Source organism: Eulemur rufifrons, chromosome 18 (genome assembly GCF_041146395.1).
Source record: "Eulemur rufifrons isolate Redbay chromosome 18, OSU_ERuf_1, whole genome shotgun sequence".
Classification (NCBI taxonomy): Eukaryota; Metazoa; Chordata; class Mammalia; order Primates; family Lemuridae; genus Eulemur; species Eulemur rufifrons.
Genome location: NC_091000.1, coordinates 60,960,390 through 60,988,263, shown reverse-complemented (window position 1 = coordinate 60,988,263; position 27,874 = coordinate 60,960,390). Strand labels below are relative to the sequence as shown.

At 37.7% G+C, this 27,874-nt stretch overlaps 1 protein-coding gene across 2 annotated transcripts; it reads left to right on the top strand.

Moving 5' to 3' along the window:
• SMIM13 (small integral membrane protein 13) lies at positions 1-27,874 on the top strand. Of its 2 annotated transcripts, XM_069493070.1 has the most exons (3): positions 1-260; positions 22,868-22,951; positions 23,590-27,874. In XM_069493070.1, exons 1-3 carry the CDS (start codon positions 185-187, stop codon positions 23,775-23,777), a joined length of 348 nt encoding a protein of 115 aa, XP_069349171.1. In that variant the 5' UTR covers positions 1-184; the 3' UTR covers positions 23,778-27,874. The 2 variants fall into 2 exon arrangements, with proteins under 2 accessions (XP_069349171.1, XP_069349172.1); XM_069493071.1 differs by lacking the exon at positions 22,868-22,951.

Sequence of the window (27,874 nt, the reverse complement as noted above, 5' to 3'; positions counted from 1 at the left end):
GGCGGGTCGTTCGCAGTGCCCGCCCTTGCGCCGCCCCGCCCCGTGGGGGCGCTGCCGAGGGGGCGCCCGCCGCCCATGCCGCCCCGGCGCCCCGCCGCGCCCGGCGCCCGCCGCTGAAGCCCAGGACGCACCGCCAGCCTGCCCGCGCCCGCCGTCCTGAGCCGACCACCCTCCTCCCCCCAAGATGTGGCACAACGTCGGGCTGACCCTGCTCGTGTTCGTGGCCACGCTACTGATCGTCCTGTTGCTGATGGTGTGCGGTGAGTGGGGGCGTCCGCCGCGGGGGCACTTCCACACGCCAGGCTGCTGACTTGCTTGTTTTGTTTGTTTTTTTGTTTGTTCGTTTTTTAAGCGTGGATGGACGAGTGTTCTTAAAATCAGCTGTGTCCCCTTACCTCTCAGGAGTGAGCGCAGAGGAAATGTGTCCCTGACCCATGGCAGGCCCGCGGGCATCCTGGAGAGGGAAAGGTCAGGATCCAGGGCTGGGCATCTTGTCTGTGGGTTAAAGCAGATACTGCTTCACCGGCAGCGTCTGCTCTGGATTGCCGCTCTTACCACAGTCTGCCCAGATTTTAACCTTGGCCTGTATTCGAAGGTGAAGTGATTGGGTACTCCTTTTTCTCTCTCACAGGTTCTGACCTTAATGATAATGAGAGGTTTCACTACCTTGATTTAATCCGGGAGTGACATAGAGTTGGGCTTTCAGCACACGTGAAATCGTTTGTTTACTTAGAGTTCAGGCTTAAACTAAATTCCAAGCAGAGGTGTTGAGACCAGGCAGAACTTAAAAACACCGGCTATATTAAACTTCCAGGGTCAGGTAATCTAACCCTTAGTTTTGTAATAATGGCGCTATTTTGTTTGCTGTGGGTATTTTCCTTCTTGGAATGAGAGGAACATTATCTCAAGCTAATGTTAGTGCAATTTTAGCTCTTTTTGATTTCTTTATACACAGTAACTGATAACTACAGGTTTTTTAGCAAAGTGGCTGAGCAGTTGTGAAAATTTGAGAAGAATTTAGAACAGATGTCAGTGAGTCTGTTCATATTCACAGGACTGAAGAATGGGTTCAGGTTGATGCAGTAATTGGTCAGCATTCATAAGAATACTATAGGGCTTATTCAGTACACGATTAATGTACTAATGAATGCTTAGTAGAGCTATACTTGGAGAAGATATATGTGTGGACTTGTGCAAATGTATATGTATGTCTTTGTGTTTATATACTTGTATGTATATTTAAATTTTGTTCTATTTTACTATGATACCAGAATTAAAGCTTCTAACTTGCAGCCTTTCTTTTCTGATGAGATAAAGCAGTTGAATAACCTTTTGCAATTTTCTCGTGAAGTCAACATTTTGAGCTAATTGCAGATGTTTAAGGTTCTTGAAGTAGGGAAAACTAATTCCTTTAGATGTTTGTTTCTTGAAGTAGGAAAGACAAATCCTTGTGATTTGTTTGCATGTGGGGAAGGAGGAAAGAATGTGTTGTCCTTTCTAATTTGAACGTGCAAGCTACCTGGATGTGGGAATATGACGTATAGACTCTACCACACCTTGGATAGGATTTGCCAAACTTACCTTTGGGGCATCAGAATTTCTAATTGGTCTCTTCACTCTCGACAGCTATTTGATGATTTAATCTTACTCATTTTTCTAAAAGTGCCTTTAGTTTCAGAAAACATTGTGGAATAAGAGGTGAAGTATGCTAGGTAAAAAGATCTTATTTTGGTTGGAATCGTCAAGAACTAATAGCTCTGTGAAGAAATAATCCAAATACTTTTTTTGTTGAGAGAACTAATAATGGGGTGGACTCATGTTTTGACTAGGATGGGGCAGGGATTTGGGGAGAGGAGGGAAGATCTGACCAGACTTGAGAGAGAAACTAAGGCACTGTTTCTAGGGCTGCCATAACAAACTACCACAAGTGGGTGTCTTAACAGAAATGTATTTTTTCATAGTTCTGGAGGCTAGAACTCTGAGATTGAGGTATCAGCTGGGTTGATTTTTCTTCTGAGGCCTCTCTCCTTGGCTTGTAGATGGTAGTAGTCTCCCTGTGTCCTCTCGTGGTCTTTCCCCTGTGTGTGTCCCAATCTCTTCTTATAAGGACACCAGTTACTGGATTAGGGCCTTTAGATGGTGGTCTTCTCCCTGTGTCTTCACGTGATCTTTGTGTCTGTGTCCTAATCTCCATTTATCGGGACACTAGTCACTGGATTAGAGTCCTCACCCTTATTACCTGATTTAGTCTTAATTACCTCTTTAAAACCCTTATCTCCAAATACGGTACAGTCATATTGGGGGTTAAGACTTCACTCTATGAATTTTGGGGGGACAAAATTTAGTCTGTATCAAGCACCATGTCTTCAGCACTGGCTAAAAGATAGGGAGTAGCTGGATACCTTAGGTGTAAGCCCATAAAACAATCCTTCTTACCTTTCTGGTGGTCACAAGCTTTTTTGAGAATCTGATGAATGCTGTGAACCACCACCTCCCCTGCCCCCTCCTTTTTTTTTTTTTTTTTTTTTTTTTTTGAAAAATGCACCAATACATTCCACTCCTCCTGCGCCCTTTGAGAGATTTCCTGGACTCCTCTTCCTTACTCCCAACATGGAGATCAGATTAAGAGCCTCTGCCCTTTGGGCTGGGTTGCCTTGTTTTCTGATTTCATTCAGTTTTGCAAACTGAGTGCCGAGTGTCTACCAGGCAATGGGAACACAGAATTTGTGACAGGAGTCTGTCCCAAGGAATTCGTAGCTTAGTTTGCTTTAGAATTCTGACAGGCTCTTTCACATAGTGAATTCTGATTTTTAAATTTTAGGTTCCTAGGGAGGTTTTCCTTCTCCTACTTATATTGACTATCTCTGCTTTCTCACCTCTCATTCATTCTAAAATGTTTTCCACCTCTACTAGTCACTGAAGCTACCCTTGTCAAGACCAGTAACAAATGGCATCTGTATTTCCAAGCTCTTGGTGGTCACTTAACAGTGCTAATTGAACTTAACCTGACATACTCAATTCTCCACAGAAGTACAGCATAAAGATATTTCTTTGAGAAGCATTTCTTTTGGCTTTTGTAAGCTATACTTCCATGGTGGTCTTTCTACCACAGTGGCTAATTAATTATTTTTTCTTAGGTTCTCATCCCCTAGAATTTCTTAACTTTCTTTAACCACAACAAGTTTATGGACTAGTGTTTACCTTTACTCCATGAGATGATTCTATTTTCTATTTTTTTCTATCTCCATAATATAATACAAATATATTTCTATTTTCTTTTTCTCTTACCTATTTTCTCCCTATAGCATCTTATCCAATCCTAGAGATTTAAATACCAACTCTAAGAGTCTAAAATGTATGTCTCTAAATTTCACTTCTCTCCTGAACCCCAGGCTCAAGCATCAAACATTTTTATTATTGATATCCCCACTTGGAGATCTAATAAGCATGTCAAATTTAATACATTTAAAATAGAACTCTTGATTTCTACCACCTGTTCCTCCCCCCCTCCATTTTTAAATCCCATCTGATGTGTTAACCTGCTTTCACTCAGTAGTTCCAACCAAGGACTTAGGTGTCATCCTTGATTTTTGCCCTTTACTTTACTTTCCAGCCTTCTTTCCAAAAACTCATCAATTCCATGTGCAAGTCTTCTCACTTTTATATCTTTAAAAAATCAGAAATATGTTCTCTTCTCCATGACCACCACCATCACCATCATTATCTTTGTCTTGCCTTAATTTCCTACCTAGCCTTTTTTCTGACTCATCTTTTCTTTATAATTTACTTTTCGCATACTAGTCAGACTGTTTTATGAAGGAAATATTTTGTCAAAAGTTTTTAACAGAAATGTAGTTTCAAAAGTCCACAGTACTTATAACAAGTAGTTCCTTTCAACCCTCAGTTTCACTATTCTCCTAGTTATTCCATATTTCCAAATTACATATTCATTGCTGTCTATTGGTTTTGCAATTTTAGACATTATTAACCTTGGTAGATTCCACATTTCTTTCCATGCTTGCCATTAATAGCATAATTTTTGTCTAATTTGACAGGATTTATATTTTGATTGTGTAAATATTATTCCGTGCTGGTCAAATAGTGTATGTGATATGACCATACACCTCATTTCTTATATGGCTCTTCATTTTTTTTGAGGTTAATAATTGCGTTTTTAATTTACATAGTATTATTTTTTTGTACGTACCCATGTTATCTGTCTGCTCTTCCAAATGTTCCATAATCTCTTATACTCATCAGTAATATTTCCCATATTTTCAAATGCATTGCTCTTTCTTCTCCTCCTTCCACCCAGTCCCAGAGCCCTCCTTCTCAACAGCTGTCATTCTCCTACAGAAAGCTGTACTTTCTTTGCTATCCTGTTCTATATCCTGTTTTCTGGATCTCATGCCATCATCTTTCTCAGTTTATACTCTTGTTTTGTTGGAGCACATTTTTTAGTAGCTTTCTAAGAAAGAATGCCTTGAAAATAATTTTGAGCTAATGCCTGAAAATGTCTTTTTATTATTTTCTACTCTTATACTTGACTGATAATTTGAATAGATTTGAGGTTGTAAATAATTTTCATCCAGAATTTTGAAATCAGTATTCCATTGATTTCTAGCTTCCAGGACTAATTTTGAGAAATCCAGTGCCTTCTATTTCCTTGTCCTTATAGGTGACTTGGTTTCTCTTTCTTAATGCTTTTTGGGTAGCCTTTTTATCATTGGTATTCTGAAACATAATAGTAATATACCTTGGTATGTGTCTCTTTTTTTAGAACAGTAGGCCCTTTCAATTCAGATTTTTCTTCATTCTGAGAAAATTTTCTACTTGATCTTTGATAATTTTCTCCACTTCATTTTCTTGGGTTTTTTCTCTCTGAAATTTCTGTTAGTTGGATGTTGGACCTCATGGGCTGATTCTTTAATTTTATCTTTGTATCTCCCATTTTCTGTTTCAGTTCCTTCCTTCCCCTTTCTTCTGGGAGATATTTTGGGTTTTGTCTTCTCTTATATTGAATTTTTAATTTTAGCTATCCAGTTTTTAATTTCAGAGCTTTCTTGTTCTTTGATTCTTGCTTTTGTATGGCACTTGTTCTTGCTATATATATGCAGTATCTTATTTCCATAAGCTTATTAGTTATAGGTTTTTTGTTGGTGGTGGTTTTTTTTTTTTAAATAACGTGTTTTCGCCTTGCATTGTTTTGCCCATGTTTTCTTTCTTTCTGCTTGTTTGCTTTGGAATCTTTTATTGGTTAGAGGTTTTCATTAAATGTGTAGTGATCTGTTCTTTGTTTGTATTTAAAGAGTGAAACAGTAAAAGGTGTTGATAAAAATTCTGTGTTAGCTCTGGGCTTATTGCAGTATGATTAGGCAGCGACTTGGCCTCTTCTCTAGGGGTATCTGCAATTGTTAGTATCGGGAGATGTATTCTCTGTGGGTATTCTATTTCTCCAGAGAGGAATTCTCTCATTTCCCACTTGGGTGTGGGAAACTTGGCTGTCTTCCTGAATAGACTTTTACCCAATCCTCCTTTTTTCTTCCCTCCCCTCCTCCCACTCCTAGTCCCGATCTTTTCATGGTTCTTCATTGCGTTTTGTCTCCAATTGTTAGCTCCTCTCCTGCCATCCAGATTTTTGTTTGCTTTGCTTTGCTAGACCAGTTACCACTTGTTCTCAGAGTAATATTTTAAAATGCCTCTCCTTGTTTAAAACCTATTCTTTGATGGTTTCCCATTTCTCTTGAAATACAATCCAGATTTCTTACTGTGGCCTATAAAGATCTATGTGAGTAGCCCCACCTACCTCTCTGACTTCATCTCTCTACTCTCCTCACTACTCATAACATTCCAGGAACAGGTCAACCTTGTACCCTCTGCAGTGTCTTTATCCTCAGTCTTCCTCTTGCTCTTCATATGGCTGGTTGTTCTTCATTCAGGTTTCGTATCAAATGCTAACTTCGGAGGGACCTTTCCTGACCACCTGTGGTAGTTTTTATTCAGTCATTTTATCTCATTTACCTATAGTTTTCAGAGCACTTAGCATTATCTGAAACGAGCTGTTTTTGAGTCTATTTCCCCCATCTACAGTGTAAGCTTCTTGAAGTTATGGACCTTACCTGGCTTACTCATTGCTCTATCCCTGGATGTTAGAATAGTGCCTGGAGCATTGTAGGCCCTCATATGTTTGAAGAATGAATGAAGAAAGATTCCTCAGTTTAAATCATTAAATTCCCATTACAAAGAAGTCTTACTATTATTATTTTTTTAGCAAAGTACAAACATGTGTTGTTCATGGGAATAACTCATTTTTAAACTAAAAAAAAATTTTATTATGGTAAAAACACATAACAAAATTTACCATCTTAACCATTTTTGTCTACAGTTTAGTAATTTTTTTTATTTTTTTATTTTTTTTTTATTTCAGCATATTATGGGGGTACAAAAGTTTAGATAACATGTATTGCCCTTGCCCCCCCCAACAATCAGAGTTTCAAGCATGTCCATCCCCTAGATTGTGCGCATCACACTCACTATGTATGTATACACCCATCCCCTCCCCCCCTCATCTGCCCGACACCAGATTAATGTTATTCCTCAATGTGCTCTTAGGTGATGATCAGTGAAACCAATTTGATGGTGAGTACATGTGGTGCTTATTTTTCCATTCTTGGGATACTTCACTTAGTAGAATGGGTTCCAGCTCTATCCAGGAAAATACAAGAGGTGCTCTATCACCATTGTTTCTTATAGTTGAGTGGTACTCCATGGTATACATATACCACATTTTATTAATCCACTCAGGTATTGATGGGCACTTGGGTTGTTTCCACATCTTTGCAATTGTGAATTGTGCTGCTATAAACATTCGAGTGCAGATGTCTTTTTTATAGAATGTCTTTTGTTCTTTTGGGTAGATGCCCAATAATGGGATTGCTGGATCAAATGGTAGAGATCTGTTTAAGGTATCTCCATATTGCTTTCCACAGAGGTTGCACTAGTTTGCAGTCCCACCAGCAGTGTATGAGTGTTCCTGTCTCTACATCCACGCCAACATTTATTGTTTTGGGACTTTTTGATAAAGGCCATTCTCACTGGAGATAAGTGATATCTCATTGTGGTTTTGATTTGCATTTCCCTGATGATTAAAGGTATTGAGCATTTTTTCATATGTTTGTTGGCCATACTTCTGTCTTCTTTTGAAAAATTTCTATTCATGTCCTTTGCCTACTTTTTGATAGGGTTGTTTGATTTTTTTCTTGCTGATTTTCCTGAGTTCTAAATAGATTCTAGTTATCAGCCCTTTATCGGATGTGTAGCATGGGAAAATTTTTTCCCATTCTGTAGGTTGTCCGTTTGCTCTCGTGACAGTTTCTTTGGCTGTGCAGGAGCTTTTTAATTTGATCAGGTCCCATTTATTTATTTTTGTTATTGCTGTGATTGCCTCTGGGAGTAATGTTAAGTATATTGACATTGTTGTGAAACAATCTCTAAAGGACAATTTGTTTTTGACTGACTGCTGTTATTCCACAAATTCTTTTTTTTTTTTTGAAACAGAGTCTCGCTCTATTGCCCGGGCTAGAGTGCAGTGGTGTCATCATAGCTCACTGCAACCTCAAATTCCTGGACTAAAGCTATCCTCCTGCCTCAGCCTTCCCAGTAGCTGTGACTACAGGCGTGTGCCACCACACCCGGCTAATTTTTCTCTACAAAGAAGTCTTAATGTGACACAAACCATGATTCCCTCAAGATGGCTAGCCCTTATCCATCAATAAAATACACTTAGTGAAATTTATGTTCATTTGCTGTCGGTTGTGGTCATGGGAGTCTACAAATTGATAAAGCATAATCTCTGCTCTTGAAACACCTCATACTCCAGTAGGGAAGACATTCATAAAACAGGTAAAGATAGTAAAACCTAGGCTTCTATTCCTTTTTTGGGTCATTTGCCTAAGGCTCCAAAAGTAGTCAGCACTAAGTTCATCACTGTGATATAATAAAAATATATTTGGTCTTTGTTCTGGTTTCTGGCACAAAACCCTTGGAATTTCTTGAGTGCTGGAGTGTCTTTTGCCATTCAAGCCTCTTTTGACCACACCTGAGTTTATGCTAATAAGGTGACTCAGGTTGCAGCCCCTAGTTACTGTCAAGATGGAGGCTGATTACTTGAAAGACCAAACAGGTGATCAGAAGGTGGGAGGTTTCAGCCCCACCCCTGGCCTTCAGGGAGTGCAGGGAGGCTGGAGATTAGGTTATAAAAACTGTTGAACATTATGAGTGCGATAAACATTTCAAACTTGGCATATCTAAAACCATATTCCAGATCTTGCTCTTCTTGTAGCCTTCTCCATTTCAGTGAATGATAACTTTATCATTGCAATTGTCAGTGAGGCTCCCAAACCTCTCTGTAAGGTACTAGCCTCCCTCACACACACATGGCCTCTTTCCCCTTACTCTGGGTTATTTTTTCCTATAATAATTATTGGACAAATATGTTGCAATAAGGATAACGTTTGGAACATAGTAGTCCACAAATATTTGAATGAATGAATGTTCAGCCCTTGAATAATCAGCTAGGATGAAGTTATAGATGGAAAAAGAGGGATCTAAATTGTGGCACTATATGTATTGCCTCCAGAATTTATGCTTTCTTATAGGCGATGGAGAGCTAAGAGTTTTTAGCAGGAACTTAAAATTTTATAGGCTGCTTTGCTACAGTGTGTGGAGAGGGGGAGGCTAGAAACCAAGAACGTAGTTATGAGGTGAGCATTACGTGCCCATGAAAGTTTGAACTAAGGCAGCAACAGTCGAGGCTGGGAGTGGGTGGTGGCCTTCTGATTGTAGAATGACCCAGCAACAGTAATACCACTGTGTCTGCTCTGTCTGCCACTGTGCCTAAGGAGCATGTGGGATTTGAAGACTTTGGACAGAATTAGAACCCAGTCAACATAGGTCCTGGGAGAATATCAAGAGTGTGGGCCTACATGAGGAAAGAGGAGTAGTCATTTATCATCAGACCCTCCCTTCTTCAGAGGTTGTCTTGGTTATATCCCCTAGTTCAACCTGACCTGATAGACCCTGGGCAGACTATAATTTGCAGGCATGAGCTAGTACCCAGTCCCAAGTTCCTTCTGCGCCTAGCAAAGTTAAGTATTATAGTTAGTGAAACAGAACAGAGTTGGATCAGGGTGATCTGTGACTCTGTGATCAAGTTGCACAGCTAGCACTGCCAGTTACTACCTGTGTGACTTGAGCAATGTACTCAACCTCTCTAATTTTAGTAAGTAGGCAAATTCACAAATAGTCCAGGAATACTGAGGATTGACTGTGTTTCTGCTTATCTATCTCACATTGACGTGCAGGTGAATAAATATGAATTAATTGATATTTAAAAAGATTTTCAAAGATTAAATATGGTGTTAGAAATGTAAACTATCCTTAGATTAATGTGGTTTTACTTAAGATAATATCCATTTCAAAGATAATAGTAGAATAAGATAAAATGTGTTGATCATAGAAAAGCGTGAACAAATTTTGCAGATCATCTAATTCATTGGTTTTCAGTGTGTTAAAAAATAAATTTTGGCCCTTCAACATTTTAAACTGCAAGCAGTTGGGGTCTACCGGGGGAACGCAAGGGAGAAACTTTTATAAGGTGTTCATAGAAGCAAGACACAGAAAATATTCTCTTGGTTAAAGTAGAAAGTCCCTATCTGGAGGTTAGTTGATGGTTTCTGATTGGTTAAGCTTAAGTTTTGCTTGACTGTTTACTCCGAGTTGGGCATCGGTTTGCTTGTGTAGGAACCCGAGGTGCTGAAGTCGTATCAACCTAATGGCCTCCCAGTTATTTTAACAAGTGCTTCAGGAGTTTGACAAAGAATTGATTCTGTTTTCTGATTTTAGTCAGCTTTATTGAAGTATTAACATACAATAAAATTTTAAGTGTATTTGATGAGTTTTGGCAAATGTATACAGTAGTGTGACCACTACCACAATCAGGATGCAGAACATATCCATTGCTTCAGAAAGTTCTGTCATGTCTTTTTGTGATCAATTCTTAAGCTCCAGTCAACAACTGAACTGCTTTCCATTACCATAATTTTACCCTTCAAGAATGTAATATAAATGGAGTCATATATTGTGCTTTCTGTGTTTGACTTCTTTCACTCAGCATAGTAATGCTGTTGAAATCCATCTGTGTTGTTGTGTATATCAGTGATTGAGTCTTTTTATCATTGTAGAGTATTCCATTATATGGATATGCCACAATTTGTTTATTCATTTGCTTATTGACAGACATTAGAGTTGTTTCCAGCTTTTGGCTGTTAATATTATTACTATTAACATTCAATTATAAATTTGTAAATTATGAACGTATGTTTTCATTTCTTTTGGGTAACTTTGTAAGAAATTGCCAAACATTTTGCATTGCCAACAGCCACGTGTGAGAGTTCTATTTACTCCACAGCCATCAACAACTTTTGGGATCATCTGTCTTTAATTTTAACCATTCTAGAGGCTAGGTAGTGACCCATGATGGTTTTGATTTGTGCTTCCTTAATGACTAATGATGTTGAGCATCTTTTCACATGTTATTTGCCATTCTTTCTATCTTCTCTAGTAAAGCATCTATACACATTTTTTGCCCATTTAAAAATTGTGTTATTTGTCTTTTTATTATCAAGTTGTAACATCTCTTTGTTCTGGGTACAAGTCTTTTATCAAATATATGTTTTGCAAATATTTCCTTCTAATCTATGGCTTGCCTTTTTATTTTTTGTGTCCTTTGTTTTGTATTTTGATTGTTTGACAAGTCCAGCTTATCAATTTTTAAGTGTGACCTGTGTTTATTCTTTTAAAAAATTTTTAAGGTTTTTAATTGCCCAATAAAATTGTATGTGTTTATGGTGTACAATATGATGTTTTGAAATATGTATACATTGTAGAATGGCTAAATTGAGCTAATTCACTTATGCCTCACCTCACGTATTTTTTGTGGTGAGATCAATTTTTTTTCTTTCGTTTCGTGCTTTTTGAGCCCTATCTAAGAAATTGTTGCCTCCTGCAAGGTCACAAAGATTTTCGCCTGCATTTTAGGAGTTATACATTTTAGGCTTTACCTTTAGGTCTGTGATTTACCTTGAGGTAATTTTTGTATATGGTTTGAGGGAAGGATTGAGGCTTTGCCTATTTTAGGTTCTTTGCATTTCCTTATAAGTTTGACATCTTAACAATGATGAGTCTTCTAATCCATGACCTTATTATATCTCTCCATTGTGTATCTTTCAACATTGTAAGGTCCTAGCCAATGCAATGAGGCAAAAACTAAAAGAAATGTAACCTAAATTAAAATAAATATAATAAATGAAGTTAGTGGATACGTTATTACACGTGATTTTTGTAAATTCCTTAAGATTTTCTACCCAGAGGCTAGCATTAACTGCAAGCAAAGATAATTTTATCTTTTCTTTCCCATGTGTATGTTTGTCTCTTAGTTTTTGCCTCATTGAACTGTCTAAGGACTGTACAATGTTGAAAGAAAGTGAAAGCAGATCTTCTCTCCTGATCTTTTGGAGCAAAATATAACATTAAGTATGATATTAGCTATAGGATTTTTGTAGATGTTCTTTATCAGGTTGAGGAAGAAAAGGTCCCTTCTATTCCTACTTTGCTGAGAATTTTTCAGAATAGATGTTGGATTTTTTTTTTCAAATGCTTTTTCTGTATCAAGATGATCATGTGTTTTTTTCTCAGTCTATTAATATGGTGAATAACATGGATTGAGTTTTGAATATTAAAGCAGTCTTGCATTCTTCAGATAAACCCACTTTGGTCATTACATGTCTCTCTTTTTATTGTTGCAGGAATTGATTTACTAAATATTTAAGGTTTTTCTACTTGCATTCATGAGGAAAGGAGTATTTGTACTTTTCTTAAATGCCTTTGTCTGGTTTTGGCATGGTAGTGCAGACCTCATCAAATGGATTGGGAACTGTTCATTTCTCCTTTGATATTTTTAGAAGTGTTTGCATACAATTGGTTTATTAGTTTTCTATTGATTCATAACAAATCCCCACAAATTTAGCAGCTTAAAACAACGCACATTTATTAGCTCACAGTTTCTGTGGATCAGTAGTCTGGGCCTGGCTTATCTGGGTCCTCTACTCCCTACCTCCTACGTCTGCAGTCAGGGTGTTTGTTGGCTTGCTTACATTCCTTTCTGAGCTTGGGGTCCTCCTGCAAGCTCATGTGGTTGTTGGCAGGATTCAGTTCCTTGTGACTGTAGGGCTTATGGTGGCTTCCTTCTTCACGCCAGTAGGATCTCTGACAGCACGGAAGGTCCCAGTCTCTTTCAAGGCTGTTACCTAATTGAGTCAGGCCCACCCAGGGTAATTTCACTTTTGAATAACTCAGAGTCAGATGATTGAGACCTTAATTACATCTGCAAAATGCCTTCACCTTTATTGTATAACATAACCTAATAAAGGGAGTAACTATCCCATCACCTTTGCCATATTCTGTTGGTTAGAAGCAGGTGACAGGTTCTACCCACACACAAGGGGAGGGGGTCAAACAAAGGTTACACAAAGGCTTGACTCATTGGTATTACTAGAGTGTGTCTGCCATGGTTGGCATAATTTCTTTCTTAAATCTTTGGTGGAATTCATCTGGACCTGGACTTTTCTTTTTGGAAAGGTTTTCAACTCTGAATTCAGTTTCTTTAATAGATATTGGGCATTCCAGTTACTGTTTCTTCTTGAACCAGCTTTTGTATAATAGTTCGTGTCTTTCAAACACTGCTATTTACTTTGAATTGTATAATTTACAGGAATAAAGTTTATAATTTCATTATTCTTTTAACACCTGAAAGGTATGTGGTAGTGTCTTCTCTTTCATTACTGATGTTGGTTATTTGTGTCCTTTTTGGTTTTTTGTAATCAGTCTGGCTAGAGGTTTATAAATTTAATTATTGCCTGCCCCCCCACTCCCCCAAAGAACCAGCTTTAGTTTCATTGATTCTTTTCTCCCTATTGTTTGTGCATATTCTATTTCATTGATTTATGCATATATCTTTATTTCCTCTTTCTGCTTATTTTGAGTTTATTTGTACTATTTTTTTATAGTTTCTTACTGGGGAAGCTCAGATTATTGATTTTAGACTTTTCTCATTTTAAAGTTTTTTTTCCAGGTATCGCTTGTGGGTTGTTTTCGTTTTTATTCAGGTTAAGATATTTTCTAATTTCACTTGTGATTTCTCCTTTGAACCACGAGTAATATTTAGAAGTATGTTGTTTAAATTTTGAATATTTGGTTTTTTAAGGCTATTTTGTTATCAATTTGATTTTTTTATGGTCAGAGAATGTATTTTATATGATAAAATTTAGGAGGATTTACCCTTAAATTTAATGACTTATGATATAGAATATAGTCTGTCTTGGTGAATGTTCCATATATAGTTGGAAAGAATGTTTCTTCTGCAGTTGAGGGGGATGTTCTGTACATCTCAGGTGAATTTGGTTGATGGGGTTGTTCCGTATTTTTGTGAAAGGGCACCAGCAGTTCTTGCCATACAGTAGCCACTGTATTATATATTAATAGTAGAAATCTTCAGGCTCACATTGACTCTGAAATGGATCAATTGATGAAAGTCATCAAATCCTTGAATTCATGGGTAGTTTTTGTGGGGAAGGGGGAGGATAGAAAGGGAGGGAGGATGGAGGTTGGTTGATTTGTTTTGAGTACCTATTCTGTGCCAGGTACTGTTTTAAGGCATAGGGAACACATTGGAAAACACTGATTATTCAAGCCATACATTTCCCTCCCTTAAGAAACTTGCATCTCATGGAGCTGACAGTATTAATACAATGAGTGATGGATGTGGACACGAGGTGCTAAAGCAGTCACCCAAGAGAGCTCATGTTGAAGAAATAGTATTGTGGAAAGATTTTAAAATTATATATTAAAGATGCTTAAAATTCTCAGTAACAATGGTAGTAGTCTCATGTCCTTGTAGTTTGCCTCAGAGGGGAGGAGGTTGGAGCCTAGGAGATGGTAACAGTGCCAATATTTGATGACTGTTTATTACGTCTGACATTTGTTTTAGTTTGTTACGTGTATTAACTTTTAATTACCACATTGACCCTTTGAGTGTGGGTACTGTTATCCACATTTTATTGAAGAGGAAACTGAAGCCTGTAGAGGTTAACTTGCCCAAGTTACACGTAAGTTGTTGAGTTAGGATTCATGACAGAGCAGTGTGGCTCTAACATGCCTCTGAAATATAGAAGATTATTCTGATAACCCAGTTGACAGATAATAAGGGTTTGATCTAGGATAGAGATGGATAGGATGGCAGTAGGAATGTAGAGAAGGAAACAGATGGGAGAGTGTATGTTAAAGTAGAATCTATAGCACTGGAATAAAGTAAAGGAGGGCAAAATGCTGAAGGGGAACTCTTTCCCAGCAGAGAGATGGGGAGAGGATACAATACCCATTAGGAGCTGATGGGTCCAGGTACACATGTGTACACACACACTTTTTTGAGATGTTTCAAGCCAACTAGGTAAATTCCCTACTGGAAAGGTGGAAGGTATGGATGAAAAATTTGGTCATCTGTAACAGAGGTGATATTTGGATCCATGGGAATGTTGTGACCACTGAAGGGAAAAGAGAATGGAAAGAGGAGAGGAAAGATTTTAAGAGGCAACTTTAAAGATGTCTTACATTTATTGGATAGAGTTTGGATATGGAGGTAGTATGGTTCAAAATTATATTGATTCAGCAGTGGCAACTCCAGGGCCTTCTAGCTTTGCCTAGTGTGTCATTGAGAAAGGGGTGTTCAGTAGAGGGGGCATTGTAGTGGAAGTTGGAAGAGGTTGGCTCTATTTGGCTTTGTCTACATTGTGGACTTGGATGTATGATCTTGTAAGTGAGCCTTAGCTGCCTTTAGGTAAAATGGAAATAAGGTAGTAGGATTGAAAATGGAAGAGAACTTTATACAAATGTGATATTGGTATTGAGCCAGTCAGCCACTTAGATACTGTCACAAAGGTGAGATTATGTAACTCCATTGGAATGAGTCCATAATTTACAAAGAATTTGTGGTTATACTGCACCTGGACTGTTGGACTAAAAAGATCTTGGGTAATGTCTTAGTCCGTTCGGGTTGCTTTAACCAATACCATAGACTGGGTGGCTTACAGACAACATCAATTTATTTCTCACAGTTCTGGAGGGCTGGAAAGTTCAAGATCAAGGTACTGGCAGATTCACTGTCTGGTGAGGGCCTGCTTCCCAGTTCATAGATGGCTGTCTTCTAGCTGTGTTCTCAGATAGTGCAAGAGGAAGGGATAAGGGAGCTTGGTGGAGTATCTTCTGTAAGTGCATTAATCCTATTCATGAGGACTCCACACTGTGACCTAATCACCTCCCAAAGGCTCTACCTCCAAATACCATCACGTTTGGGATTAAGTTTCAATATGAATTTTTGGGGAACACAAACATTCAGTCTGTAGCAAGTAATGAAATCATATTCTCATTCCCTAAATAGTGTTATGTGTATTAGCCATATTTTCACCCTGAAAATCTGAGAAATTTGATACACAGCTAAAATTCATTGCTCTGTCTTATGTATCTGGCTCTCTTCAATAGTTGTGAGTCACTTTGAGCCTTTATTTTCTTATCTAGAAAACAGGAATAACGGTTGCTGGTCGAACTAATTCAGAGGGATTGTGAGGACTAAATGAGATGTTGCATGTAAAAGCACTTTGTGAACTGAGAATTGTGTAATTGAAGGTGAAATTAGTTATCTCCTGGGTTTGTGGTGTGTAGATGATGATGGTTCATCACTCAAGTTCATCTACTGTCACTACCCTTCTGTTACCAGCATGTTTATCTTACGTGGAAAAACAACATACAGTGTGTTTCATGAAATTCATTTTTTGAACTAATGCTTAGTTCTTGGCACACACAAGTGATTGCTCTTTGGATTATCCCAGAATACACACCCTCTATTGCTGGCCAGTTTTTCTGTCATACAGTGCTTGTCAACGTGAGACTGGAGCAAAGCATAAACTTGCCCTTTAAACTGAAAAATTCGTTTTAACAATCAGCATGAATTTTTTTATTATAGGCACATATAATTGTAGACAGTCCTTTTCCCCGTAGCTCTTTCTTTTCTCTCCCATTTCTCTCATTAAATCCCAGGACTGGTACCAGACACATGCTTATAGAATAAGAGTAGGTTTCTGGTGTGTGTGCATTAGGTTTGGGTGGCAGGAATTGTAGGAGCTATACTTCCATAAGAGGTCCTGTCTGCTGTAGGCACATAGTATACAAGGGGAAGGTCCTTTTCAATAAAAGGTAGCCCGGGTCCTAGTGGTTATTCTTCCTCCATCCCCTCTCCTCCCAAAAACATATGCATACCTGGGAGAAGTCAGTCACTAGGGCCCGGAGTCCAAATTAGGCTGGTCTATTCTTATGGTAAATTGGAGTTATCAATCTGAACTAATGTTTCTTTCTCATGTGTCTGTGGTGTCTCTTCCCCTCCCAACACACACACCTACACGCACACACACGCACACCCCTGTTCTATGATTTGGTGCTGTCTTATGACCAATAACATCCATTTTCTATTAGGTAACTTTTCATTTGTCTTCTCTTACATTCATAGTATAGAAGAGAATGAGCTCTGAATGTATGTACTATACTAAACCATTCTATTAACCAGATACAGTACAGTTCTACTTGGAGCAAAGATAACATTTTTGTGTCCAGCTTCTGACCATCCCCATCACATCCACAGTCCTTTTACAGCATCAGCCGGCTCATCAGCCATATCTGGTCAGTTTCTTTGTAACTCCCCTGACATACTTGCATGGTTTCAGTAAATATTGATGTGGCTATGGTTACCTTTTGTCAAGTGGAGTCTTCTCAGGCTATCTGGTCAGCTGTTTTCCCATCAACTCCCCACCGGCACTCTACTGCTGATCCTTTTCTCCTTTTCCCTGGCCAGTCTCCCTAATTGATTGGCAACACCCCTCATGCTTCTTCCCTCCCCACCTGCCTTTTCCAAACCTGCATGTTCATCAGAATCATCTAGGGAGCTTAAAAAAATGAATAAGCACAATTCCTAGAGATTGATTTGGGATATCTGGGATGAGCCCTTGTAAATTTGTAGTTTCTAAAAGCTCCCTGGCAGATTCTGATGAGTGGCCAGTTTGAGTGATTCCTCTTGGTGAATGAAGGCTGCAGCGTGGTAATCACATATCTTTAAACTAGAGTCATTCTATTGGGTGATAAATATTTTAGAACTTGTCTTACATTTGCAGGTATTCTTTTCCCTTAAAGGAAGAATATGACTCCCAGCCTCATCTGACCCCACTGTCCCACACTTCAAGTCATTCCTCTGCTCCAGAGATTGAGAACCTCTTGCTGTGTGAACATTAATTAAAGGTCATGTTGTGCTGAAGTTTTAAAGGAATTGAGGCAGATCCCAAGGAGATGGAAGGTTTTGGTTAGATACTAACCAAAGAGTTGCCTGCCTGGGTTTTTTGGGGTGGCTTCTATAGTGGAGATCATCCTCTAGGAGCCAGTAAAGATAGAGGAGCTACCTTTACTGGGGATCTTCTCCAGGTTATCCTATCCACTACCCTTCAATCTCTAAAAACACCTAAGGCCTCTTAGGGATAGGTCCTGCGTCCCTGTTCACTATTCCTGCTCCTACTCCCAGGTAATGCAGACTGCTTCTGGGGCTGATATTTGACCCAATTTAGGGCAGAAATTCTAGGCTATATATGTTTTGAGAGTATGACTGGAGAAGTCGTGGAAAGCTGGGGAAGGAGCAGCAATATACAAAGAGAAGCATAGGGGAGAATGAAGCAAGTGTGCAGAGAGAAACCAATAGTGCTGAGAAAATGATCTCAGTTCATGAGAACCTTCTCCTAGTTCTAGTCCCTGGTAAGGGTGCATCCTCCCATGGGCTCTGAGACATCCCTGTAAGCTTATAACAAATTCCCCTTTTTTTTGGTTTAGCTAAGTCTTAGGGATATTCTGTAACTTGAACTAAAAGCTGCATTATTAAAATAACAGGAAATGAACTGTGTATGTACAGACTTTCTACTTTGTATTGTATTTGTCATAAGATCAGTAAAAATAAAATGCTGTAGATGAATAGATCACAGGCCTATTAAACAGCAATAAGGAATGTGACATACCAGAAGTATGTGACAAAACAGTTTAGTTAAACTGAATAACAATTTGACTATTAGATTATATGTGCAGGGCATTTCTGCGTGGTACCTGTCCCAAAGTTTTTAGAGAGTTAGTTTTATTGATAAATAATTGTACAGATTTATGGGGTACATGTGATATTTTGTTATATGCATTCAATGTGTAAGGATCCAATTAGGGTAATTAGGGTATCCATCATCTCAAACATTTATCATTTCTTTGTGTTGGGAACATTTCAGATCTTCTCTTCCAGGTATTTTGAAATATACAAAAATCTGTTAACTTTAGTCACCCAACTGTGCTATGGAACACTAAAACTTTTTCCTTTTATCTAACTGCAATTTTGTACCATTAACCAACCATTCTTCAGGCCTTCCTTCCCTCCCAGCCTCTGGTAACCATCATTCTTCTCTCTACCTTTATGAGATCAACTTTTTTGTCCCTACATATGAGTGAGAATATGTAACATTTGTCTTTCTGTGCCTGGCTTATTTCACTTAACATAGTGACCCTCCAGTTCCATTCATGTTGCTGCAAATGACAGGATTTCATTCTTTTTTATGATTGAATGCTATTTCATTGTGTGCATACACCACATCTTTATTTATCCATTGATAGACACTTAGGCTGATTCCATATCTTTGCTATTGCAAATATTGCTGCAAATATACATGGGCCTGTGTGCAGGTATTTCTTCAATATGCTGATTTCCTTTCTTTTGGATATATACTCAGTAGTAGGATTGCTGGATCATATGGTAGACCTATGTTTAGTTTTTTGAGGAACCTGAATGTTCTTGGTGCCTTTGTCGAAAACCAGTTGACTATAAATAGGTGGATTTATTTCTGTATTCTGTATTTTGTTCCTTTGGTCTGTGTGTCTGTTTTATGTCAGTACCATGCTGTTTTGGTTGCTATAACTTTGTACTATATTTTGAAGACAGATAGTGTGATGCCTCCTAGCTATTGTTATTTTCCTGTCTAATGAATGTAGCCATTGAATATCTTATTAACAGTTTTATCTGGCACAAGAGTACTTCTTGGTTTCTTCTTTGCTCAGTCATACTTTTCCTGGTTTATATTCATTGACGTTTTAACGATGGTTCTTTTTCCAGAATAAATGTGTTATGTAGTTTTTCCACTCAAACTTCCTGACATTTTTAGTATCATCCTTTGTTCAGACTATTAAAATTCTTTCATAACAGTCTGTAGTAGAAACATCAGATCTTATGGTACTGGGATATAGAGACACCTCCCCCTTGATCCTCTTCCCATCTCTCCCCCCAGAATTACGGCTCCGTAAGAACTTAGTCATTTTACATGGAGGACAACTTGTGGAACTTCCCTCAGCTTAGTGAATACCACTGCAATTATCAAGACTACAATTTATCTCGTTCGATATAGAGACACCTCCCCCTTGATCCTCTTCCCATCTCTCCCCCCAGAATTACGGCTCCGTAAGAACTTAGTCATTTTACATGGAGGACAACTTGTGGAACTTCCCTCAGCTTAGTGAATACCACTGCAATTATCAAGACTACAATTTATCTCGTTCCTTCGCACTCCCACCCTGTGGGAGTAGGGTACAGTAGTTATTGTAAGAATCCAAGCACAGTGGATAATTTGTTCTTTTTGGCTGCCAAGCAAATGAATTCCATGTTTATATTAAGGGAATTCTCTACCTCACTTTTTTTTTTTTATGGGAAACAGTGTCACTGCCCGCATGCCCTACCACCGCCAGCCTGCACCCAGGCAGAATAGGGAGACATAAGTATACTCTTCAAGCTTGCTTATCTCTAGATTCAAGGATAAAAATTAGAGTGGTATGGAGTCAGAGTGGTTCTGCTGGTATGGGTAGGAGGAGAGTGGTGAGTGTGGACATAGTAGCCATAACTTGCTGCTCCAAACGCTAGAGTTTCTCTCATTGGCACCACGTTCTGAATTTTGACTTGAAATTAAATCCCTTATGTTTGGTTGCTGGCAGTGATTTAAAAAGAAAATTTTTTTGTTTCTTTTATTAAAATTGGGGAAGAAAGAGTCTGTAATCTAGCTGAATGCTCTTACATCCCAAGACTCTGACAGCTACAGCTATCCTCAGTTCCTTATTTTGTAGATTTCTGTGCTGAGAGACTTTGCTTTCTCTTACCCATCCTAAGGGCACTGTAGTATTTTATGGTGGGAGCCCAGTGATGAAGCCTTCACCATGGTCTCTCTTCAGTCAAAAGCGTTCCAGTCACCTTCCTTACTCTTCTTTATGGTCAGTTTATATGCTGTAGCCACTGTTGGAATCTATGGTTTTAATGAGGTCAAGACCATCATTTTTGAGCTGGATTATAATTCCTTGATGGTAAAGTTACATCTGTAATCTCTGTTTAGCATAATACCTTAGTCAGATGAGTTCATTTAACTTTTAAGTTACAGTCTCAAAACTAACCTAAGAGTTAGGAGAAAGTTTCCCTATTATCTGTTGAAATCAACTGTAGTCCAGTAAATGGCATTGAAGTATTTAAAAAATATAAGTTCACAGAGTATTCATGATTTACTTACTAGTTTGTTTCTTATTTTTCTGATTATCAAAACCATGTATGTTCATTGTGGGAAAATTTGGTAAGTAAAGAGAAGTATTTTAAAAAACAGTGTTGGTCCCTAAATTGATCTGCAGATTCAGTGCAATCCCTATCAAAATTCTTGCTGCCTTTTTTGGAGAAATTGACAAGATGATTTTGAAGTTCACATGGAAATGCAAGGGACTCTAGCCAAAAAAATCTTGAAAAAGAACGGAGTTGATAGACTCAAATTTCCTAATTTCAAAACTTAATACAAGGCTACCATAATCAAGATGGTGTGGTTCTAGCGTAGAGATAGGTATACAGGTCAACGGAATAGAATTGAGAGTTCAGAAATACACTGTAATACTTATGATCAACTGATTTTTGACAGAGGTACCAAGACAATGTAATGGTGGGAGAGAAGAATTTTTTCAACAAATGGTTCTGGGACAACTTGATACCCACATGCAAAAGAATGAATTTAGAGCCCTCTCGCACACCAAAATTAACAAAAATGGATCAAAGACTTTCATGTAAGAGCAAAAACTATAAAACTCTTAGAAGACAATGACTACATAGACCTTGGATTAGTCAGTGCTTTCCTAGATATGACTTCAAAAGCACAAGCAATCAAAGAAAACAAATGGTAAATTGGGCTCCCTTAAAATTAAAAACTTTTGTGCTTCAAAGGACATTTTCAAGACAATAAAAAGATGCCCACAGAATGGGAGAAAATATTTGCAAATCATATATCTGACAAGCATCTAATATCCAGAATATGTAAAGAACTCTTAAATCTTACAATTGAATAATAAACAAACAATCTGACTTTTAAAAATGGGCAAAGGGAGTGAATAGATATTTCTCCAAAAAAGATAAAAGGCTAATGAGCACATGAAAAGATGCTTAACATCATTAGTCATTAGGAAAATGCAGATCAAAGTTGCGTGATAGACCACACTGCTAGGATGACCATAATAAAGCAATAGACAATAAAAGTGTTGGTGAGGATGTGGAGAAATCAGAACCTTATATTTTCCTAGTGGGAATGTAAATTGGTACAACTGCTTTGGAAAACAGTTTAGCAGTTTCACTGGTAGTTGAACACAGTTACTGTATGAACCAGCAGCTCCACTCCTAGATACCATGTGGATTTTCTTTGGAGCTGGAGTTTGATAGTGGTGATAGTTGTACAACCTTGTGAATATACTAAAAACCACTGAATTGTACACTTTAAAAGGGTGAATTTTATGGTATGTGACTCATATCCCAATTAAAAAGATAATAAACAGAAGAAAAGTCACCTCAGAGCCTGCTGCCCAAGCAAGAATAACCGTAGCTCAGGTCAGTTGAGCATTTTACAAAATGCTAATTAGTGCTAGGCACCTAAGCCCTTTAGATACCTTCTCATTTATTCTTCACAGTAGCTTTGTGAATCTTCTGTCAGAGCTGGGACTCCTGACTCCTTGCCCAGTGTTCTTTCTACTAATTCACTGTGCCTATTTTACAAAGAATATTGGGGGAAGAGAGAACATGCTAAGTTGGAATATCATTAAAATACCATTTTACGAAGTTAGGTGCTTTACTCAAACACACAGTTGACCAAAAAATATTTACGGTTTGGTTCAGTTAACATTCAGCAGTCAGGCTTAAAGGAAAACAAAATCTTGAGAAATGAGTTAAATCTCTGAAGTTAGTCGTTTAGTGTCAAGGAGTTTATGGTAATCTTTTTTTTTTTTTTTCAGAGATTGTAATAAAAACAAGTAAAATTAGAAACTGTCCTTAAGTGTTCATTCATCTTGGTCTGTTTTATTTTAACACTGGAGTAGAAAAGCTGGTTGGATTTTGTTTGCGCAAAATATGCTACAATCCATTGCTATTCTGTGAAACCAGAGTGTTTAAAGTAGATGCATCAAGAAAACACTTGAACAACTTTGTTACACTGGTTGATTTTGTTTGTCTTCCAGCGGTCCCCAACCTTTTTGGCACCGGGGACCGGTTTCATGGAAGACAGTTTTCCCCAGGGGAGGTATGCAGGGGTGTGGGGGATGGTTTCAGAATGATTCAAGTGCATTACATTTATTGTAGAAACCTCTCTGCCAATGAGAATCCGTATTTGCAGCCGCTTCCCAGCGCCAGCATCACCGCCTCAGCTCCACCTCAGATCATCAGGTATGAGATTCTCATAAGGAGCGTGTAGCCTGGGTCCCTCGTATGTGCAGTTTACAGTAGGGCTCACACTCATATGAGAATCTAATGCCACCGCTGATCTGACAGAAGGCGGAGCCTATGCGGTGATGCAAGTGAGGGGGAGCAGCTGTAAATACAGGTGAAGGTTCACTGGTTTTCTGGCTAGCTGACTGCTCACCTCTTGCTGTGTGGCCTGGTTCCTAACAGGCCACAGACCAATACTAGTGTGCTGCCTGGAGGTTGGGAACTACAGTTTTACACTTTCAACATTTCAGCAGCCAAGTATGGGTTCAGAGATTTTGTCCTGTGCATTTCTTTGTTGATTAATGTTTGTTCCTTATTAGTGGGCATCTAAAAGAGTTGTTCATACTTTTTAATGACTTTGACATAAAACAATTGTATTTTTAAATCAATTTTTAAAATCTTGAAATTAAGATATTGGTGCTCTGGCTTTATTCTTTCATCATATAATTAAAATACATTTTCTGTGAAAATTATTTATATATATTTTTATATATGTATATATACTGTTTCGTAAAATACTCCCCAAATTAACTGTAACATTCTGAATTGATAACATTGTGTGTAACAACTGTCTTAATGTTTTTGTCTTTCTTTAGGTTGGTATTTTGTATGGCATCTTTTTTTATCAAAATTCAAGTTTCTCCGAGAACTAGTGGGAGACACAGGATCCCAGGAGGGAGATCATGAGCTTTCAGGGTCTGAAACCGAAGAAGACACTTCATCTTCTCCACACAGGATCAGATCCGCTCGCCAGAGGAGGGCACCTGCCGATGAGGGCCACTGACCCCAGGCATAGTCCTTTGTTAGTGAATGAGGAAAAGCAATTGTTAGCCTCTCTTTGGTGACTTGGCTTTGAAATTTGCTGAATGACTCATGAACATTTGTACTTGGATTTTTAAGTCCAATTTAGAAAAAGATTTACATGTAAGCCATATAAAAATAAAGGGAATTAAAACCAAATTGAACCATTGCAAACTCCATCTTAAAGATAATCTTTTGCTTCACTTAGCTTTCTACTTACTTATTCCTTGGCTCTTGGGCTTATTTTCTCGCTCTGGTGCGAACGGTAAACATTAAAAGCTTAAAAAAAACATATTAGTCCTAAAATGTACACTTTTCTTCACATTTTAATTTGTCTAGTACTAGGATGCATCTCATTACTGTCAACCAGGGGGCAGTCACGTAATTAATCTACCTTGTGCATGTGTGAATTTACAGCTTGTCATAGTGTCATCACTTTAACCAACATGTCTATTGTTGGTACCAAATGTGTCAGGTTTAGTTGACATTTAAAAATGTCTTCAAAAAGATTACACTATGATTCAGCATTGAAACGAAAAGTTATTGTGTATGCAGAAAAGCATGGAAACAGAGCAGCAGGACGTACATTTGATATTAGTGAAGCAAATATCCGTCGTTGGAGAAATGACCGCAATTCCATATTTTCTTGCAAAGCAACAACAAAATGCTTTACGGGACCTAAGAAAGGAAGATACCCACAGGTAGATGAAGCTGTACTACATTTTGTCAGTGAAACACGTGCAAAGGGATTGCCTATCACACGCCAAGCAATGCAGCTGAAGGCAGGAGAAATTGCCAGAACCCTCGGAATTGATGAAACAAAATTTAAAGCAACAAGAGGCTGGTGTGACCGTTTCATGCGCCGAACGGGACTATCGTTAAGGCATCCAACACCATTTTGTCCAAAGCTTCCTGCTGACGTTAAACAGAAGACAGCAGTGGAGCGCTCTTGCAGGAGATGCTGCATCACCACTCCTCTTGACAACGCTGAGCGGGGCGTTATGTGGAAGAATGCAGACATCTACGCCTGTGATTTGAAAAGTGATTCAGAAGAGTTGGACTCAGAATATGAAATTATAGTTATAACTTAGCCAATTTATTTCACACGTTTTCTTTACGTATGCACAAGATTGATGTGATAAGTCTGTTTAAAAGCGCTGTTTTAATAGATACAAAATAAACATTTTCTGTGATACGAAAGCATTGTGTCATAGTTTAATGGGCAGTGTTTTTTCTTAGTGATGCACCTGGTGCATCTTAACAATTGATGATAGATTAAATTAAAAAATAGTTTGCAAATTTATTTTTCTTTTTAAGATAGCAGTTATTTATTGGGGACCTTAATTCTGACTCTTATAATGTTGAAATTGTTATCCTGTGTGACATATGTTTTTTTGGATAACCTATTTAAGATATTACAGTAGTAACTTAGGAATCTAAGAACTATCTTCTACTTTAGGAAGAGTAGAATTAGTTACTCCCTTTGTATGGGAGGACTTATGCTCAAGGCATGTGTTGTGGAAAAAAATACTTCTTCACAAACAACAATTCAGTGACAAGACCTCAGAGGTACAAGGTATTGAGGAAAAAACAGTGGGCGAAAATACCTGCTTAGCTGTAAAATGACTGCTGCCAGGTTTCCGTGTTTGTCTTTACCGAACTTTGGACTGTTTACTAGGGAAGAGAGATGAATTAAAGAACTTCCCTGTTTAGTGTTACCTGCTTTGCATAAGAATGAAATGGAAAGCCAATTTATTTTTTAATTCAAGTTCTTTTTACGTTTTTACCTTGGTTTTCTTAAGAACTAGTCATCACAAAATATCTATTTAATTAACCTCTGTTTTATGATGGTGTATAATTATGTTTGATACCTCATACTTCATGCTTATAGTTTTATTTGTTTATTAACAGTTCACTGGTTCTTTACCACAGTTGTATTCCTGATGAACGCCTCTTTGCTGATACTGTAGCCTTTTGGAGATACTAAGAGGGAATTCACAGAGCATAACCTTAGTCTTACATATTTGCTAGAGGAAGATTCCCAGGTGCTGAGAGTGGGGCACAGTCTTTCTGTCTTTATTTCCTTATTAGATGCAATTTTCTATTTTTATGTGACTCTAGGGCATAACAAAAGTGACACAGTTTCAAGCATTAATTTTAATGCTTCATAGTAGCTAAGTATCACATTAAAATGACCATGAGTTAGAGACAAAAATGAGTGCCCAAAAAGCTTCTTGGTCCTGGGTGGATATTTAAGTTACATTTTTTCATAGTCTGATGTTTTGAACTATGGATTCTGCTTTATGGTGGATATCTAAGGTTTAGATAATAGTTGCTGAAAAACTTTAAGTAGCTGGTAAGCTTCCTGTTGTCATTGTTGAAAAATGATGGCTCATGTAGCCCTCCCTCCAAAATCCACAAGGGTCATGCCCAAATTAATACAAATTAATCTATGTGAAGATATACATGTTGGCATTATTTATTGACATTTATGCTTCAAGCATGTCTTATTTTATAGAATTTTAAGAAATGTTCTGTTTAACTTGAGAAATATACCTAAAAGTGTACTAATAGTTCACATCCATCATGTTTTGACTCTCACTTGGGGAGAGTAAGGAGAAATTATTGATGCCAATATGAAGATGTACAAAATAATACTTTGTTTAAAACTTTCTTTTCCTGCACCCCACAACACACTTATGGTATTTCTAAGGCCACTAAGAGAGGCAGGAGACATAGTTGTTAATGCAGAATTATTTACGTGGTATAGTGTTTCTGTTCTTTTTCCTATTTAGTGTTTTTGTAACAGCTTACCAGAACTATATCACAGCTGCATTTTCAGTCTCTGGGAAATGGACTAGCTATTGATTAATTTTAAAGTTTAAAAGGTTATGAACATTAAAAACACATGGAAGTATTAGAATCTTGTCTGAACCTCACAAAGAATGACGGTGACCAAGTTTGGCATCTTTTGAGGATTAATTCTAAAATTGAGGACTGTGGTAGGTTGTTTCATTTCCTTCCCAACCAGCCATTTGTTCCCAAATCTTCTATTGCCTCTGAAACTTTTTGTGAAAATTGCCTGTACCAATTGTATTGATAGCATTGCCCTGATTTAAATGCCTCAAACACTAAATATTTGTGTAGCACTGTTAAATGAGGTTGTAATATTTCTGTCAAACTGAATATAAAATTTGCTTAATGGATTTTGTAGTGACATTTTCATAGTGGAAACATAAATATATTGTTACATGATGAATCCATATCACAGACATGCAGACCCATTTGTTTAGATATTAGGTTTAAAAACCATTTCAAAATGTTATTTTGGTGGGAGTTTAGAATATATAAAGTAATGGATTCGCAAACTATGGCATCTTAAAACATGTTGAATGATTTGCAAGTGGTGCATTTTTACTTTTAAGAGCAACAATTTTTGAAATTATTTTAAGTCAATGATGCAATCTTTTTTAAAGTCATTTTTTTCACAAAAGATATGCTTTAATGTAACATGTAACTAATGTAACTTTTGATTTTGACTGGTAAACTTCAAGTGCTTTTATATTTGTGGTTAATTTTAAAAAGCCAAAGGGCAGTCCTCAAAGGTTACAGACGCTCAAGTGACCTAATGGAATAGTTTTCTATTATGGGGTCTAGAATTAAAGCACCTTTTATTGTCTGCTTCTAAAGAGTGAGTGTCCTATTGTTTTTAATTTAAAGCATAAAGAGTAACATTTATATTAAAAAAAGTTACATTTTCCATTTGTTAGTATACATGTACTGCCTGTTTTATGAGGAATGTTTAACATTACCCTCCAAAGTTAGTTCTGTGCATAACCATTCACCAAATACTGCTGCTGTGGTTTCTTAGAGGAAACATTCTATGTTGTGCTGTGATGCATTGTCATCTTGCTGCTTGACAATGTTTATAAGGAATTAGAATTATGTGTTTTAATAATACGTTTGTATAACAAGATGAAAAATTAGATGAGGAATGTGTATAAATGATCATTCACTGTTTTTGCTTTAAAACTGGTCAATACTATATCTAAAGCTTCTGTGGTTTGTATGATGTTTTAA